This window comes from Hemiscyllium ocellatum, chromosome 10 (genome assembly GCF_020745735.1).
Source record: "Hemiscyllium ocellatum isolate sHemOce1 chromosome 10, sHemOce1.pat.X.cur, whole genome shotgun sequence".
NCBI lineage: Eukaryota > Metazoa > Chordata > Chondrichthyes > Orectolobiformes > Hemiscylliidae > Hemiscyllium > Hemiscyllium ocellatum.
The window spans coordinates 70,987,563-71,006,294 of record NC_083410.1 but is presented as its reverse complement, the minus strand read 5'-3'; the positions used below and the strand labels follow the sequence as shown (position 1 = coordinate 71,006,294).

The 18,732-nt window shown below is 42.2% G+C and overlaps 1 protein-coding gene across 2 annotated transcripts in view; it reads right to left on the bottom strand.

The window, feature by feature from the left end:
* LOC132819805 (synaptojanin-2-like) overlaps positions 1 to 6,133 on the bottom strand; it is a 207,559-nt gene extending 201,426 nt beyond the window's left edge. For both annotated transcript variants that reach the window (XM_060831596.1, XM_060831597.1), the window contains exon 1: positions 5,491 to 6,133. In XM_060831596.1, the coding sequence (XP_060687579.1) occupies positions 5,491 to 5,614 (124 nt within the window). In that variant the 5' untranslated portion in view covers positions 5,615 to 6,133. The remainder of the gene's footprint in view (positions 1 to 5,490) is intronic.
* Positions 6,134 to 18,732: the final 12,599 nt, after the last annotated feature.

The window sequence follows — 18,732 nt, the reverse complement described above, 5'->3', positions numbered from 1 at the left end:
GATTAAGACATGCAAGGAATCCTGAGAAGGCACCTTTGAGTGCCACATTGATGAATTACAATCAAAGTTTAGGGACCTTTAATGTTAGTCCTCGCACTCACCCTAATATGAAATGGCCAAGAGGAAATTTCCCGACTGGAAGGGTCCCTAACCCACTGGCCCAGAATCAGGGACAAAATCCATTTGTTAATCTTTATCAACCTTGGAAGCCTCATGAACTCTCTCACATCATCAATAAGGCTCCAGACTATGGAAAGAATCCCAAAGGAGTCAGTAGTTATATTAATAGGACTAGGACCATTTGCAATGCGGCCTCCCAAGACTTCTTCATAGAATGTGCTCTTTCCCCTGAAAAATGGACTAAGTTCTTAGAAATTTTACAATGTAATAATCATGCCCAACTCATGATTATGCATCCAGGCGAACCTAATAGGTCAGATTGGATTAATAGCTGCCTCCTTGAAGCAGTGCACCACGCAATCAACATGAGTAAGGTCCTCACATGTAAACCTCATTCAAGCAAAGGAGCTGAGGATTTCCTTGTCTGCTTTAGGACTGCTATGCTGCTTACTCTGGTGACAGTCAGTACCCACAAGGACAATTGCCCCAACTTAATGCCTTATTGATTGACTGTCCTTACTGACCAGGTACAGAAAGCTATTAAAACCCATAATATACACTGGCAAGATGCAGATGTTGACCAATTCAGCTGAGAAGGATGTAACTTCTGGGAACTAAAGGACCCAACAGTAAGGCCTCAACAGTTAAGGTCAAGACTGAATTTGCCCAAAGTGCAGGGGCTAGACCTAAATCCAGAACTCTGAATCGCCTAGCTGGCCTTGCGGACAGCAAGGTCTATCAAATGGAACCCTCGTGCTGTTATCTAGTATGGCAAGAGAATAGGACTGGTACTGTATATTGACAACATCCCTATGAACCTTGGGTCCTCCTATGTATCTTCCCCAACAGTCCATAATGCCCCTTACTCCCTATACATCCTCTTACTATTTCTCTCTGCCTCTCCCAGCCCCTAGAGCCCCCAAACAACCAGACATTTGCTTCAACTGTAACCAACCAGGACATTCGTCCAAAAACTGCCCTCGCCCAAGGCAGTCTCTTTTTGATCACTGGAATGGAAGAAGCCAGCAACCTTCTGAACCCCCTCCCCAGGAACCCCAGCAGGTTGCCCCTTTTACTGCATGACTCATATGCAGACTTTTACAAAGATTCCATTGTGCCAACCATCCCCAAGCAGCAGGAATTGTAGAAAGTGCCAAGGGTATTTTAAAAGGTCAACTAAGGAAGTTGGTAGAGGAAATAGGTCTTAATTGGCTGCAAGTACTCCCAATTGCCCTTTTTAACACGAGAACCATGACCAGTAAAAGACGGGATTCTTGGCGGCTAAACTAGTATATGGAAAGCCCCTAAGGACTCCCTGGTCTGCACCATTAATGACCCAACATATACCATGAAATGCACAGGTATCTGATTAAGCTAACCAAAGAAATGCAGTCTTATCATCTCATCTGGTACCGGGGAAGGAAGACGAAAAAGGTTCAACGTTTAAAGACATCAACTACGTATTATTGAAAGACTTTAAATCGAGAAAAATTGGGCCATTACTGGAAAGGTCCTAATCAAGTTCTTCTGACAACTGAAACTGCAGTAAAAAGTAGAAGGACATTCAACATAAGTCTACAAAGGAAATTGCAAGTTTGTATCACCCTCACAATTCTAGTATTAGAACAAGTGCAATCATCCAATGAAAACCCAATCCAAGTACATTTGCCCAGATGTAATCTGCCCATCGGTAATATCTCCGAAAGGCCAAACCTCCAATGTGACTGTCTGAATGGAATTTGTCAATGCTAATGAATCAAATGGAAAAGTGACTAAGATGTATGTACATTTATTGGTATGAACAATGTCACAGGAATGAATTTTATCAATCTAAACAATACTTTGGAGGGTGTCACATGCTGAAACAATGAGACCATTAGATGCCCACCAATGACTCTTTCCCCCAACACAGACGATCGTATCATCACCTACCATCACCATCACTGGCATTGTTAATTACCACTCAAGATAAGACACTCATGACATGATGATCACAAAACAGTAGAAATTAACAACATTCACTCTGCTATCCACTACCCATTTTGTTACCCCTATTGTGATTCTGATACAGTGAGAACACTAACATGTCCCACTTGTAACCCCAATGCCACTTGTAGAAAAAAAACAACAATTTAAGTGTAGAATGCCAATGTAATCATGGCTACACTGGCAATGGCATTGGTGCTTTGGGATGCTTCGATGATGATGAATGTATTATCTTCCCCACTGCTCCCCTGAAGATAGAATTTGTCAGCTCCATGAAACTTGTACCAATACTATTGGAAGCTGCTTTGAATGCAGATGCCCAGCTGAAACTCATTTAAGCTATTCACATTGCACATCCAAACATCACTTTCAACATGATTGTCACCTTCACAACACATCCATGCCAGTTGTCATGAGATGGCATGATCCCATAACTTCATCCGAAAACAGTTACTTTGAAATGTTTGTCTGCTTCTCTCCCAAAGTGAACCATCGGAATTGCAGTTTTGAGCACATAGTACCGAAATCACAAAACCCTCAGGCATCTAATGCTCTGAGACTGTCAACTTATACCTTCCTGTCTGACCTACCACTACTGGCAGATATATCTTTGTACAGCTTCTGCAATCAGTAGCTACTGTAGTTAACAAAGTGGAAAAGTGAAGGCAGACCAAAAAACTATGCACTCCAATCCCCCTTCTGTTGCCAATGGTTTCTTTATTCAAGCTAAACACCCCGACTGATGTGTTGCCTACTCACTCTTCCATCAGACATACAATGTGCGAATAAGAGTCACCCACTTATTCAATCCCTTATCTACGGCGACAAAACTCATTCGGTAGAAGAAGCGCATTGCTGTGTGAAGTGCACTAATAAACTTAAAGGACTCAATGTTAACGGTGTTCCACTATTAGAATGGTGCATTGAAAGAACTTCTGGTACCCAAGGCATGGGGCAAGTGAAACAAGTACTGTTCAACAATGTTACAAAAGACGCCTACTCTCCATCCACAAATACACTTGGATAACTGAACTTTTGACAACACCCACTGTTTACAAGATTCAGCTCTAGCTCTGATTGAACTCGTCATTCATTCACAGAAGTGCACCCTTGGAACTCCATTTAGCCTCCACTGGCTATGTGAAAACAAGGCCTACCCATATATACCGAATGACTGGTGTGGACATTGTGCTTTAGTGCACACCTTACCACTTTTTTCCCTTCACCATAACATACCTAAGGTAGATGACGAATGGAGAGCCCACCAATTATTTGCGTTACTATATTTCAATTGTATATATTACCAGTAATGTATCTGAGACAGTCATAGACACTGATCATAGCCAGTGAAGTTTGTGGAGAAATTTAAGGATAAAAATTCCAGACTGTTAAGATGAAGCTTGTTGTTACAACCATTCAATTTGAAAATTGTGCATGTGGCAGGACAGGAAAATGTGATTGCCAATGCATTGTCAAGATTTGGAAGAGAAATGGAGGTATTAGGTTACAGGAGTAAACAGGCTGAAACAGAATACAGTAGTGCATGTTTGCATGTTTACAGTTAATGTGATGTATATGTGTTGTAGGCTACTAACAACGTAAGATTTGAGGTTTTAAAATAAAGCTTTTTTGGGTGGTGGGGGAGGTGTGATGATGCTGCTCCTTTAATAAGGTTATGTTGTCCTTGGTATTTTTCCAACAGGGGTCTTACAGACAGAGGTTCCGATATGTCTGAAACTATCTACTTGAAAAGGCTTTTAAGTTTTTTTAAAAACACTGGAACAATGAAAGCAGCCAGTTCTCCCAGCTTGGTTTTTTTTATACTTTTGGGCTAGTTTTAGTTGGGGACCCAAAGAAACAGTTCCTTACAGATCCTTTCACTCTCCGCAGTCTCTCTCCTGTAAGAATGTGTGTTTGAGTTTACTTTTTTGCCAAAGGGTGTGTTATAGGATATTGCAAGAAATCGGAACAACTCTTTGTTAAGTTGTGTTTTCATGTCAGTTGCGTTTTCAAAAAGTTATGTTATTCTAAAATTGATTTTCTGTTGTTTGTGTGTAAATAAATTCTGTTTTATTTAAAACCGAATAGTTTGACCAACTGTATCACTCCTGGAATATTCAGCTTACATCTGCTTAAACCTACTAGAAAAGTTAGGTTCTCTGCTACCTTCTTAAAATATTTTGACAGGATTTGGCCTGGTCCATAATATCTGAATGGCATTAGATTAGGAAAAGGGGAGTTGCAGTGAGACCTGGGTGTCTTTGTACACCAGTCCCCAAGAGGTAGCATACAGGTGCAGCAGGTGGTGAAGGTGGCATGTGGTTTGTTAGCCTTCATAACAAGAGGATTTGATTACAGGAGCTGGGATGTCTCGCTGCAACTGTTAACAGCACTGGTGAGACCACGCCGAGAGCATTTTAAGCAGTTTTGGTCTGCTTATCTGAAGAAGAAAGGTCTGGCTATGGAGGGTGAGGTCAAGCTTACCAGCCTGATTCCTGGGGTGGCAGGATTGATGTATGAAGACAGATTAGTCTGGTTAAGACTATATTCACTGGAGTTTAGATGAATATTGAGGGGTGGTGGGCAAGACTTCATAGAAACTTATAAAATTCCAACAGATCTAAGCAGGGTAAACACAGGAAGTAAATTCTCAATGACCAGTGATCACAGTCAAAAGCCAGGAAAATGGAGCTGAGATGAGATCAGTCATTATGGTATCAAATGATAAAGCAGTATTGCCTGTTCTTTGTTGTGTCATGAAATGGAGTAGGTAATTTAGAACTGAGATCAGGTGAAATTTCTTCATCCAGAGTGTGATGAATTGTGGAACAGAGACCAAAATATTGAATGTTTTCAAGAATGAGTTAGATATCGTACTTAAGGATCAAAGTGTTTGAGGCAAACATAGTTGGATGGTCAGCCATGATCATATTGAATGGCAAAGCAGTGTCAAAGGGCCAAGCGGCTTTCTAATCCTATTTTCCATGCTTCTCATTGTGAAAATGCAAATATGGCTAAAGATACAGGCACAGTAGTTAAAATTGAAAAAGCTATAAACACAATTGGGGGTCCAGCTAAATCTGAGGATACAGTTATTGTTAAAGCTGCAAGTACAGTTGTGGATATGGGTGAACTTGCTGAAAGGAGCCAAAGTACAGATACAGTACAGGTAAAGCGGCAGTCACAGTCCCAGTACTAGTGTCATACAGCTCGCAAACAGACCGTTCGGTCTAAACAATCCATGCCGACCGTAATCCCAAACTACACAGGTCCCGCCAAACAGTTCTTATTCATGTAATTATCCAAAATGTCGTTTAAATGCTGTAGCTGTACCCCGCTTCCTCCAAAAGTTCATTCCACGCACGAAAGTCTGGTGTTACTTACAAAGAATGGCCACAGCCCCAGCCTCGAAGAGGAGACAATCCTGACGACTCCTGGACTCCAGCAACACACTGCTGCCGCCGGGTTCCTGCTTCTGAAACACTCGGAATCCTTTACTCAGAGCCATGGTCAAATTTCAAAGGAAAACTCCGAACACAGGTTAAAAAAGATTCCAGCATGAGGTAGCCAAAAACAGCTTTCACTTTCAACCATCCGCTCTTTTTCCTTCTCATTAATGTTGTAGCTTTCCCAAGCCGATTCACATTCTCCTGCTCACAACTAATTGCACGTCGGAAAACTCCTGAAGCAGGAAGTAGGCGTCCTGATGAAGGGCTTATGCTCGAAACGTCGAATTCTCTATTCCTGAGATGCTGCCTAACCTGCTGTGCTTTGACCAGCAACACATTTGCAGTCCAACATAAGACCCTCCTTCAGGACGCTTTTTCCACCCACTCTCAGGTAAGGAGCCAGTCCAGCACACGGGAACCATTAGGATACACAATTTTTGATCCTCCACTGAAAAACGACAACCCTATCTCAATCTTGGTCACCTTTCGAGCAACTTGAAGCGCCATCGACAGGTCACAAAAAAAATAATCTTGCCAAAAACTCCGCAGTAGGTGCGGCGCAGACGGTTTTATACATCAGTAAAGCAAATACGTTTCGATGTGCTCTCCAAAACTGAGGAATGTTTCCTGGTAGGAAGTAATCGACAATACTGGATTTCTCCGGCTGTCAACTGGTTACAAAACTGAGAACAGATGCATAATAGGAATCCAGGGCAGGATAGTTCAAGCGGAACTGTTCTCAATTTTTTTTCTGAATCAGCGCCAAGCTGTGATTTTTGTCACTTTCCGATGATCCGCCTAATTATTAATAAAGTGTAAATCGAGGTAAAGGCTGGCAAATACAGTATTTTCTTAGGCCAAAAAAGAAGTCAAACCTGCGATTGACACACTAAACCAATTAGGGCCAGGGATAGAAATCGGAGTCCAGGTCTGGGCACTTGATCTCACCAGCGGGCCCTGATAAGTTTTGAATTCTGATGTATAGGTCCCTAACCCTCGGTCGACTCGAACGTTTAGTTTGAGAAGTACAGTGCCTCAGGGACTGGGTGGGTTACTCTTCGGAGGGTCAGTATGGACTTGTTGGGCCGAAGGGCCTGTTTCAACACTAGGGAATCTAACCTAAACAAAAATATAATTATTTGCTTGAGTGAGCAAAGTGTTACCACGTAAAGAACTCAGAAAGGTTACTGAAGACAGATTTTTTTTTAAATTCTTAACGTCAAGATGAGCAGGCTTACTGTTCCAGACAAAAAGTGTGGACTTTTGTTGGCCTGGATTTCCTGCTCCTCAGCTACCTTGAAACAGTTTGTCTTTCTTTTTTTATCTTTTTTTTCTTTTTCGCCTAACTGCGGTAGTGTTTATTTTTTTCCCCCAGCACCCATAGTTGTGTGTGCAGGTGTGAGACACAGTGAGAGACACAAAGTGCACGAATCTTTATTCAATTTCCACCACCAGGAAGATAGGAAAACACCTGAGTGGCCAGTGACAAGCAGTGCCCCTCACAAAGGGCAACAGTTTGTCTTTAATCCCAACCCTCCAATACTTCCATTGGCCGCTAAGTGATGTTCCAGCTTGTTGGCTGTTAGATTTTCCTAATCTGTCCACTACCCCACTTAAAATTGAGGGCAAATAAATACAACCTTAGTTGAGGGGCAGCAGTTAAAGTCCATGAGGCCTATGATCCAAATTGCAGAGCACGATTATCATCCACTCTCACTTCTTTCTTATCAGGGATTAGAAAAAAAGATGATTAGGCTGACATCAGAACAAGCAGAGACTACACTCAACAATTCCACGCATTCCCATATTTTTAATTAGTGGAAAGATTTGAGAAATGGGAAATGTAAGCTTGCAAAGCAAAAGGATATGCTCGCATTGCAGAGCAACTAATTTGATACTCAGAGTGGGACAGGAAGAAACTGGAAATCATGGGAGCAGAAGTGGGTCATTCAATCCATCAAGTCTGTTTTGCCAAAACTGTTTATTATTCACAGCTGTGGTCTGACACAGTTTTGCACAGTTTTAACAAAACCTCTCTATTTTTATATTCTATTACCTTTGAAATAAAGATACACCATATGCATGCATGAAAAAGTGGCAAATAGGGTCAAGAGGGAACAAAAGGCAAAATTGATGGCTCTTTACTAAAATGTGTACAGTATTTTGATCAAAATAAATGAATTACTGGCATAAATAGAGGTTATCTGTTCTTTAGTCATTGTGAAGACATGGTTATAAGGAGATTGAAGCTGAACTAAAATTCAGAGGTATGTGACTTTTCAAAAAGACATGCAGTAAGGAAAGGGTAACTTTGTTAGTAGGTGATGGATTGAGTACATTAGCAAGAAATGATCTTGAATGATGTAAGAATCCATTTGGGTGGATGCAAGAAATAACAAAAGGAAGCTATAGGAAGGATATTATTAAACTAGAGAGGGTTCAGAAAAGATTTACCATAACATTGCCGGGAATGGAGGGTTTGAGTTATATAACTAGACAGGTTAGGCTGGGACTTTGTTCACTGGGGCTCAGAAGAGTCAGTGGTGACCTTATAGAGGGGCATAGTTAGGGTGAATTGAAAAGGTCTTTTCCCTCAGATGGAGGAGTTCAAAACTAGGAGACATACTTTTAAGGTGAGAGGAGAAAGTTTAAAAAGGGCAAGAGAGGCAACTTTTTCTATGCAGAGAGCAGTTGGTGTGTGGAATGAACTTCAAGAGAAAGTGATGGATATGGGCACAATTACAATGTTTAAAAAACATTTTGATAAGTAGATGAATAGGAAAGGTTTGGAGGGATATGGTCCAAATGCAGGCAAGTGGGATTAGTTTGGTTTAGGAACATGGGCGACATGGACTAGTTGGACTGAAGGGTCTATTTATTTACTGTGTGACTCAATGACTCAATAACAGACCCAATCAGGGATCTCATAAACTATGAGATTCACCTGGCTGACCTCGTTCCAAACACTATATCTCCCCTCCACCCCTCGCAGTCCCCTCAACACCCCCCCTCCCCCAAAAGTCTTGGGACGTAAGCCTGTTCTTTTTGTGTAGCCTCTCCTGGGCATTTTTGCACCGGGTCTTATTCTTCTGACTGTGGCTTAGATACCGATGGCATGAAATGGACTTTATTAAGGACTAGATAAAAACAATGACTGCAGATGCTGGAAACCAGAGTCTAGATTAGAATGGTGCTGGAAAAGCACAGCAGTTCAGGCAGCATCTGAGAAGCAGTAAAATCCCTTTATTATGGACTAGGCCAGACCACTCAAACATTCTTAAGCAGGCAGCCAAGACCATAATTTTACAATTTGCTTTGGTAAATGTACGGTGAAAATTACCCGGAGTAAGAAAGCTAGGTTGACAACTAGATTTTAAAATAGACAAGAATGTATTCACAATATTACGCAATAAAACACAAAGAACAGAATAAAGAACCCCTCCAGAACTCAGTCTATCCAAACTAGACTTAATTATGCTGTTCTAAATATACACAACAGTCCCAATAAGCAAATCCCCTTTAAAACACAGTACAAAGGGAACAAATGCTTATAGGTTGAAGTTAGAAGGGCATAAGCAGAGAGATTTTCCACACAGCTCACTATTGAACTCCTAATTGGTTCTGGACTGAACTGCTCAGCTGGACAGCTGACCATTCCCCTTTTATTATACCGGTCACTTCTAGAACATGACCACTTTGGCCTGAAGTCTCACCTGTTTACATATAAACAAAAGGCCTCAGGAAGATCAGATTTAACCTGATGTGGAGTCTTCTTCCCATTAGCAACTCTACTGGAGCTATTCTGTAGTTGCGTGAGGAGTGGTCCTGTAATCAAACAGGAACTAGGATGTTTGATATTGTGTGAAGCTGTATGCTGTTTCTTTAAGCCTGCCTTCAAAGTTCAGACTGCTGCTTCCGCCAGACTATTGGATGGTGAATGGTATGGAGTTGTCTTTATATACCAAATGCCATTCGACTCTCGCAAATACTTGAATTTCCTGCTGATACATGATGGTCTCTTGTCTGTGACTAACACCACTGGGAGTCCATGTATTGCAAAAGATGCTCACAACTTTTCTATCATCATGCCCATGTTTGACTAATGAACTCTGTAAACATCCTATCACTTTGAATGGGCATTCACAATGACTAATAGCATATAGCCCATGAAAGGAACCAAGAGTCGAAGTGTAACTGAGTCCATGGTTCACCTGGCCATTCTAATGAATGAGGGGGAGCTACTGGCAGTAATTTTGGCCCCTAGCATTCTGGGCATTGCCCCATCAATCCAACTATGTCTACATCCTATCACCAGCATCTTCATTTGGAACCCCTGGATGACCCTGGTGAGGGTCAGCCAGTTTCTCGTAAGGATCTTTGCTCAGGCCAACCACTCTTGCTCCCGTAACAATATGCCAATCATTATGGAGATCTGACCTCTCCAAGTCCAGAAGTTTTCAATTCTGCTTGTGATGACCACTTTCTTTCTCCCATCACTACTAGCTGTTTCAAGTTTTGTCAGGACCACATCCTTTGGTGTCCACGGTCAGGTATTCTCAGCAGTGACCAGGAATGATGTCCAGAAAGTTTAAAATAAGAATGAACTCTTCTAATGAACTCTTCTTCACCACCAGTGGTGGATCCGCCAGAGGGAGGCAATTCAATGCATTTGCCACTTGGCCTCCCAGACAGTGTTCCAACTTATAATTGTACACACTCAGAATAAGAGCCCAACACTGAATTTGACCTGAAGCTATGGACAGTATAGCTCTGACCTCTTTAAGTAGCCCAATCAGGGGTTTGTTGTCCATTATTATTCATAATTTACGTCCGTAAAGGTATTGATGGAATTTTCTCACACCAAGGTGACTGCCAAATCTTCCTTTTCTATCTGGGCATATTCTTGTTTGGCATCAACTAAATTCCAGGTAGCATACACCGTGGGCATATCTCACTTTGAGCCACAGGTGAGCCAACACTACCCTGTACCATACGGGGAGGTTTTGCATTTCAGCACCAAAACTCACTTGTGTGCCAACACTTTAGATGATCATAACTGTTTCTTCACTTCCCTCAAGGTAATGTCTTGGATATGAAACCATTTCCAAGGCTGATCCTTTTATAATAGCAGATATAATGGTACCAGGATTGCGGTCAGGTTATGTATGATTTTTCCATTATAATTCACCAACCCAAAAAAAAACTCAGATCCAACACTGTTGTGGGAGTTGGGCCACCTTGGTCACCCTCACTTTATCTTCCAATGGGTGTAACCCAGTCTTGTCAACCTTGTAGCCCAAGTAGGTCACTTGGGGCACCTGGAACACATTTGTTTCTTCCTAAGGAGTACACATGCATTGGAAAAACATTTAAGCACTTTCTCTATGTTCTCTAAATGCTCTTTACTGATCTTCCCTGTTATTAGCACGTAGGCCAGATAATTGACACCCTGAGGTAGACCTTGTAAAATGTTGTCAATTGGAAAATGGCACAGCTTGATGATACGTCGATAGGCAGTCTCGTATATTGGTAGAAACCTTTATGAGCATTAATGGAAATGTAGGAATCCTCATCTAACTGCAAATGCAGGTATGCATGGCTCACCAGTTTTGTGTATAAGTCCTGTATGCAAGGGATTGGGTAATCATCCAGCTGCGAAAAACAGTTTACTGTTTGTTTGAAATCCCCACAGAGGCAAACCGACCTGTCAGGCTTCACATTCGGTACAACTGGTGCTGCCCATTCTGTGAACTGTACTGGTTTGATGATTCTTTGCCTTCCAGTCTCCTGATTTCTGCCTCTACTTTTGCCTGTAAGGCAAATGGCACTGGGCAGGCCTTGCAGAATGGTAAAATTGCTTTTTGGGGTGGCACAGTGGCTCAGTGGTTAGTACTGTTGCCACAGCACCAGGTTCGATTCCTGCCTTGGGCAACTGTCTTAGCGAGTTTTGAGAAGATTTGTAGAAAAAGATTTGTCTGTGTGGAGTTTGCACATTATCCCTGTGTCTGCGTGGGTTTCCTCTGGGTGCTCCAGTTTCCTCCCACAATCCAAAGATGTGCACGTTAGGTGATTTAGCCATGCTAAATTGTCAGATATTAGATCACTTAGATTTTTTTTATTAGATTGAGATATTAAATTACTTACAGTGTGGAAACAGGCCCTTCGGCCCAATAAGTCCACACCGACCCACCGAAGCGCAACCCAGCCAGACCCATTCCCTTACATTTACCCCTTCACCTAACACTACGGGGGCTTAACAGTGGTTAGCACTGCTGCCTCACAGTGCCAGGGACCCAGGTTCAATTCCCACCTCAGGCAATTGTCTGTGTGGAGTTTGCACACCATTCTCCCCATGTCTGAGTGGGTTTGCTGCGGGTGCTCCGGTTTCCTCCCACAGTCCAAAGATATGCAGCTTAGGTGAATTGGCCATGCTAAAATTGCCCATAGTGTTAGGTGGATTAGTCAGGGCTAAATATAGGGGGGTTTGGTTTCTCTTCGGAGGGTCAGTGTGGACTTGGTGGGCCAAAGGGCCTGTTTCCACACTGTAGGTAATCTAATCTAACCTAAATTGTCCATAGTGTTCAGGGATGTGTAGGTTAGGTATTAGTCTGGGGTAAATGTAGAGTAGTGGGGGAATGGGTCTGGGTGGGTTACTCTTCAGAGGGTTGGTGTGGACTCGTTGGGCTGAAGGGCCTGTTTCCACACTATAGGAATTCTGTGTGAGGTGGCCTTAGCTCTTTGATAGTCCCTAGACCGTCCTGAAACACTTCTGGGTATTTCATTAGGACTTCACTCAGGCAGCCATTTTTCAAATGAAAAATGTTAAGCCAATCAAGTTGAATCTTTCTCAATCAATTTATCCCCTCAAGCTTGGCCCCAAGCCTTTCACTACAATCAGTGATAACTGATCCAGCTGCTTCTTATAAGACACCATACCTTTATCTGTAAAGGTTCCTCAGTACATATGAGTTTTTTTACCTCACCAAGTCTTATGCAAACTTAAAGGTTGGAATCCAGAGTGAATTTTGGTAAAGACTGGTTCCACAATCATTGATATAGCTGCATCAATATCAACCTCCATTAGAATTGGGTGACCATTTAACCAGACGTTTATTTTGATTAGTTCTGATTTGGATGTTGATATGCAATTTGACTGTTCCAAATCAGATGTAGATGTTCCCAGGGTGTGCACTCTCCAGGATACCGGTCTATGAATTTCATACTCAATTCAAGCCTCTTTCGCTGTCTCAAGTCCGCATACTGGCAGCAACAACAATGGTCTGCTGGTAAAGACCATTAAGAAAATTTTACCCATTTGGCTGAGGCTGGGCTTTGTTTTGGAATTTTGCTGTGTGTTGACCTAGGATATCTATTCAGGATATGTCCTGAATGAAACTATTCAATTGCCTTCACTCAGGTGGTGTTCCTCAAGACAGTTGACCTTGACAAGGGTGACCACTTCATACCTTGTAACCATATGTTCCACTTGCTACATTTTCTAATGGCAAAGGCCTGCTTGAAGTCCATTTGGACTTCAGCTAGTAGGTACTTTTGCATGATTACATCATTAACCCCACATTGCAGTCCCTTAGAGTCTCACTTACGATTGAACCAAAATCACGTGCCTCTACAGTTGTCAAATTGCTGAGTAATCCTGATAGAGTCACAGAATTAGAGAAGACTTAGGGTTGTAATATACCTCAGCTGAATCTGTCAACTCTTGAAAGGATTTAGTATCTCTGCCTCAGGGAAAGTTAGGTTCCTAATAACCAAAAAAAGTTGCGGGTCCACAAACTGGCAGGAGGATTACTCATTGCTTTTCATCTGCCCCAATGTCATTTACTCAGAAAAGATAATGCATTTTCCCCACATACTGGGACCAGTCTCTGATGTTATGATTGAAGAAGTCAAGCTTTCCAAATAGCAGCATGATGCCAGCAATGCTTATCTCAAGTCAAAGATGACTGTTGCAAGCGAATCTTCTCAGGGGTGTGTTTTTCTCTCATTGCCAATGAAATAACTTTACGAAGGCCAGTGTCCCATCACTAAGTCACCCTTTATTTGCATGCGCATAGTATATGACACTGATCCAGGTAGCTCAGAGCTGGCTCATAGAGTGGACAGAACTTCTGACACTATTGTTTTTTTCTTTTTTTTCTCCAAGGGGGAAATAAAACATTCCGCGGTGCCCACCTCTCCCTGAAAACGTCAAGGGTTTTGGTAAACACTTATTACATCACTTTTTTTGACTGAAGAGATCTAATCTCCTGTTTATATATTTTTTCCACCTCACACTATATATGGAGCAGTGCTACCCAGGAGTACTGTCATACCTCAGCAGTGCACACAGCACATAGCAGAGGAGGGTCCGATCCATTGATCTCTGGGTTACACTTAAAAGATGGGATATGATAGCACTAGAGGGAGTGCAGAGGAGATTTACTAGCTTGTTGCCTGGGCTGTAGAGTTTCAATTATAAATAAAGATTGGAAAGATTGGGGTTATTTTCTTCAGAACAGAGGAACATGCGAAATGACATGATTAACCAGGGGTGTAGATTTAAGGCAAGGGACAGAGGAGATGTGAGGAAAAATCGTTTCACTCAGAGGATGGTGGGGATCTTCCAAATGTGGTCTGAGCAGAGCCTCATCCAGCTTCAGCAGTTACATTCTAGTCCTCTTGAAATTAATGCTAACATTGCATTTGACATCCTAATCACCAAGCATACCAGCTTAAGGGAATCCTGAACTACGATTCTCGATTTGCTTTGTGGTCCAGATATCAGAAGTAATTTCCCATTTAGAAAATATTCTATGCCTCTATTCTTCCTACCAAAGTGCACAGCCTCACACGTACCAACACTGTATTACATCTACTACTTGTTTGTCCACTCCCTAGCATGTGCAAGTCCGTCTGCAGCCTCCCCGCATCCTGAATACCACCTGTCCCTCCATTGACGTTTGTGTCATCTGCAAACTAAGCAACAATGCCCTCAGTTCAGGACTGAAAATAACAAAATGCTGGAGAACACATCAGGTGAGGCAGCATCCATGGAGAGAGAGTAAGCTAATGTTTCGAGTGTGGATGACTCTTCGTTAGAGCTGAAGTGAAGTGGAGGAGACAGTATTTATGCTATAGTTGGTGGGGTGGTGGTGAGGGTAATGGGTGTAGTGTGTTGGTGGAGAAAAGATGTTAATAGTGTACATTAAGTGATCAGAATGTGAGAATGGCAGAACAATAGTGTGCCTCCTGCCAGACTTGAAAGGACAGTAAGCAGGATCGGGGAGGGGGGAACATACAGTCATAGATGTACAGCATGGAATCTGACCCTTCAATTCAACTCGTCCATGCTAACCAGATATCCTAACCTAATCTAGTCCCATTTGCCAGCATCTGACCCATATCCCTCTAAACCCTTCCTATTCATATACCCATCTAGATGCCTTTCAAATGTTGTAATTGTATCAGCCTCCACCACTTCCTCTGACAGCTCATTCCACACACGCACCACCCTCAGCACCACTTCCTCTGATGGCTCATTCCATACACGCACCACCCTCTGCATGAAAAAGTTGCCCCTTAGGTCCCTTTTATATCTTTCCCCTCTCACCCTAAACCTGTGCCCTCCAGTTCAGCACTCCCCCACCCCAGGGAAAAGACTTTATCTATTTATCCTATCCATGCCCCTTATGATTTTATAAACTGCTATAAGGTCATCCCTCAGCCTCCAACGCTTCAGGGAAAACAGCCCCAGCCTGTTCAGCCTCTCCCTATAGCTCAAATCCTCCAACCCTGGCAACATCCTTAAAAATCTTTTCTGAATCCTCTCACATTTCACAATATCCTTCCGACAGGAAGGAGACCAGAATTGCACACAATATTCCAACAGTGGCCTAACCAATGTCCTGAACAGCCGCAATATGACTTCCAAACTCCTGTACTCAATATTCTGACCAATAAAAGGAAAGCATACCAAATGCCGCCTTCACTACCTTCACTATCCTACCTACCTGCGACTCCACATTCAAGAAACTATGAACCTGCACCCCAAGGTCTCTTTGTTCAGCAACAATCCCTAGGACCTTGCCATTAAGTGTATAAGTCCTGATAAGATTTGCTTTCCAAAATACAGCACCTGGCATTTATTTAATCTGCTATTCCTCAGCCCATTAGCCTATCTGATCAAGATCCTGTTGTACTCTGAGGTAACGTTCTTTGCTGTCCACTACATCTCCAATTTTGGTGTCATCTGCAAATTTACTAACTACACCCCTTATATTCACATCCAAATCATTTATATAAATGACGAAAAGTAGTGGACCAAGCACCAATCCTTGTGGCACACCACTGGTCACAGGTCTCCAGTCTGAAAAGCAACCCTCCACCACCACTCTCTGTCTTCTACCTTCGAGCTCGTTCTGTACTCAAATGGCTACTTTCTCCAGTATTCCATGAGATCTAACCTTACTAACCAGTCTCGCATGGGAAGCTTTATCGAACGCCTTACTTGAAGTCCATAAAGAACAGGTCCACCCCTCATCAATTCTCTTCGTTACTTCTTCAAAAATCTCAATCAAGTTCGGGAGACATGATTTTCCACGGACAAAGCCTGCTGACTATCCCTAATCAGTCGTTGCCTCTCAAATGTTTGTAAATCCTGTCCGTCAGGATTCGCTCCTGGGGATTTATCCACTTCTACGCATTTCAAGACTGCCAGCACCACCTCCTCTGTAATATGGACATGTTTCAAGATGTCACCATCCATTTCCCCACATTCTGTGTGTTTCATGTCCTTCTCCTCAGTAAACATTGATGAAAAATATTCATTTAGTATCTCTCCTTTCTCCTGTGGCTCCATACATAGGCTGTCTTGCTGATCTTTGAGGGGTCCTATTCTCTCCCTAGTTACCCTTTTGTCCTTAATATATTTATAAAAACCATTTGGATTCTCATTAACCCTTTTTGCCAAAGCTATTTCATGTCCGCTTTCTGCCTTCCTGATTTCCCTCTTACGTATACTCCTACTGATTTATACTCTTCTTAGGATTCACTCGATCTAACCTGTCTATACCTGACATATGCTTCCGTCTTTTTCTTTACCAAAACTCAATTTCTCTAGACATCCAGCATTCCCTATACCTACCAGCCTTTCCTTTCACCCTAACAGCAATATACTGCCCTGGACTCTCTTTATCTCATTTCTGAAGGCTTCCATTTTCCAGCCATTCCTTTACCTGTGAACATCTGCCCCCAATTAGCTTTTGAAGATTTTTGACTAATACCATCAAAATCAGCCTTCCTTAAATTTAGAACTTCAACTTTTAGATCCGATCTATCTTTTTCCATCACAATATTAAAACTAATAAAATTATGGTCACTAACCCCAAAGTGCTCCCCTACTGACACCTCAGTCACCTGCCCTGCCTTATTTCCCAAGAGTAGGTCAAATTTTGCACCTTCTCTAGTAGGTTTATCTACATATTGAATCAGAATTTTTTTTGTACATACTTAACAAATTCCTCTCCATCTGAACCCTTAACACAATGGCAATCCATTGTGGGATTGTTTGGAAAGTTAAAATCCCCTACCATAACCACCCTATTATTCTTAAAAATAATTGAAATTTCATTACAAATTTGTTTCTCAATTTCCTGCTGATTATTAGGTGGTGTATAATACAATCCCAATAAGGTGATCACCCCTTTCTTATTTCTCAGTTCCACCCAAATAACATCCCTGGATGTATTCCCAAGAATATCCTCCCATATCAAAATGCCACTCCCCCTCTTCTCTTGTCCCCTTTCTGTCCTTCCTGTAGCATTTGTATCTTGGAACATTAAGCTGCCAGTTTCTGCCACGTTTCTGTAATTGTTATGATATCCCAGTCCCATGTTCCCTTAGTATTTGCCTTCCCTGTTAAGCCTTTTGCATTGAAATGCAGTTTAATTTATCAGTCCTATCTTATTCTCTGCTTTGGCCTTGCCCTGCCCTGACTGACTCACTCTTTTTCCCAACCGTACCAGTCTCAGATTCATCTCTTTCCTCACTACCTCCCTAGGTCCCACCACACACCACCTTACTAGTTTAAATCCTCCCGAGCAACTTTAGCAAATCTCCCTGCTAAAGTTAAAATTGTATTAGTCCCCTTCCAATTCAGGTGCAATCCATCCTTCTTGTACAGGTCACTTCTATCCCTGAAGAGATTCCAATGATCCAAGAATGTGAATCCTTCTCCCATGCACCAGCTCCTCAGCCATGCATTCATCTGCTCTATCCTCCTATTTCTACCCTCACTGGCTCATAGCACCAGGAGTAATCCAGATATTTCTACCCTCAAGGACCTCATTTTTAAATTCCTGCTTAACTTTATATTCTCCCTTCAGAATCTCAACCTTTTCCCTTTCTATGTCATTGATTCCAATGTGTATAATGACCTCCTGCTGGACCCTCTCCACTTTGAAAACACTCTGCACCTTCTCTGAGATATCCTTGATCCTGGCACCAGGGAAGCAACACACCATTCTGATTTTTTGCTGCTGGCCACGGAAACATCTGTCTGTGCCTCTGACTAGAAAGTCCCATAACACAATTGATCATTTGGAACCTGACATACTCCTCATTACGTAAGAGCCTGTCTTGATACCAGAAACATGGCTGTTTGTGCTACATTCCCCTGAGAGTCCATCACCCCTACATTTCCAAAAATAGTGTACTTGTTTGAAATGGGGATAGCCACAGAAGACTCCTGCACTGCCTGCCTATTCCTCCTATCTATCCTGGAGCTAACCCATCTATCTGACTGTATATGCACCTTTTCTCCCTATCTATAATCTCCATCCATCACACCACCTTGCTCTTGTAAATTCCTCATTGCATCTAATTGTTGCTCCAACCAATCCATTCAATCTGATAGGATTCACAATCAAAGGCACTTCCTGCAGACATAATCCTCAGTAACATGTGAGCTCTCCCTAAACTCCTACATCCAACAGGAAGAACATTTCATTCTGCTAAAGGCCGTTTTTACTCCTTCATAACAGCACTGTCCTTTTGCTGTTAAAAAAAACATGCTCCAGGCTAACTTGGTACTTACGGTTTATATTTTTAAAACTTAATCAAAAGACAGATCTCAATAAAACATACAATCAAGAAAGAAATCACTCTACTCACTACTGTC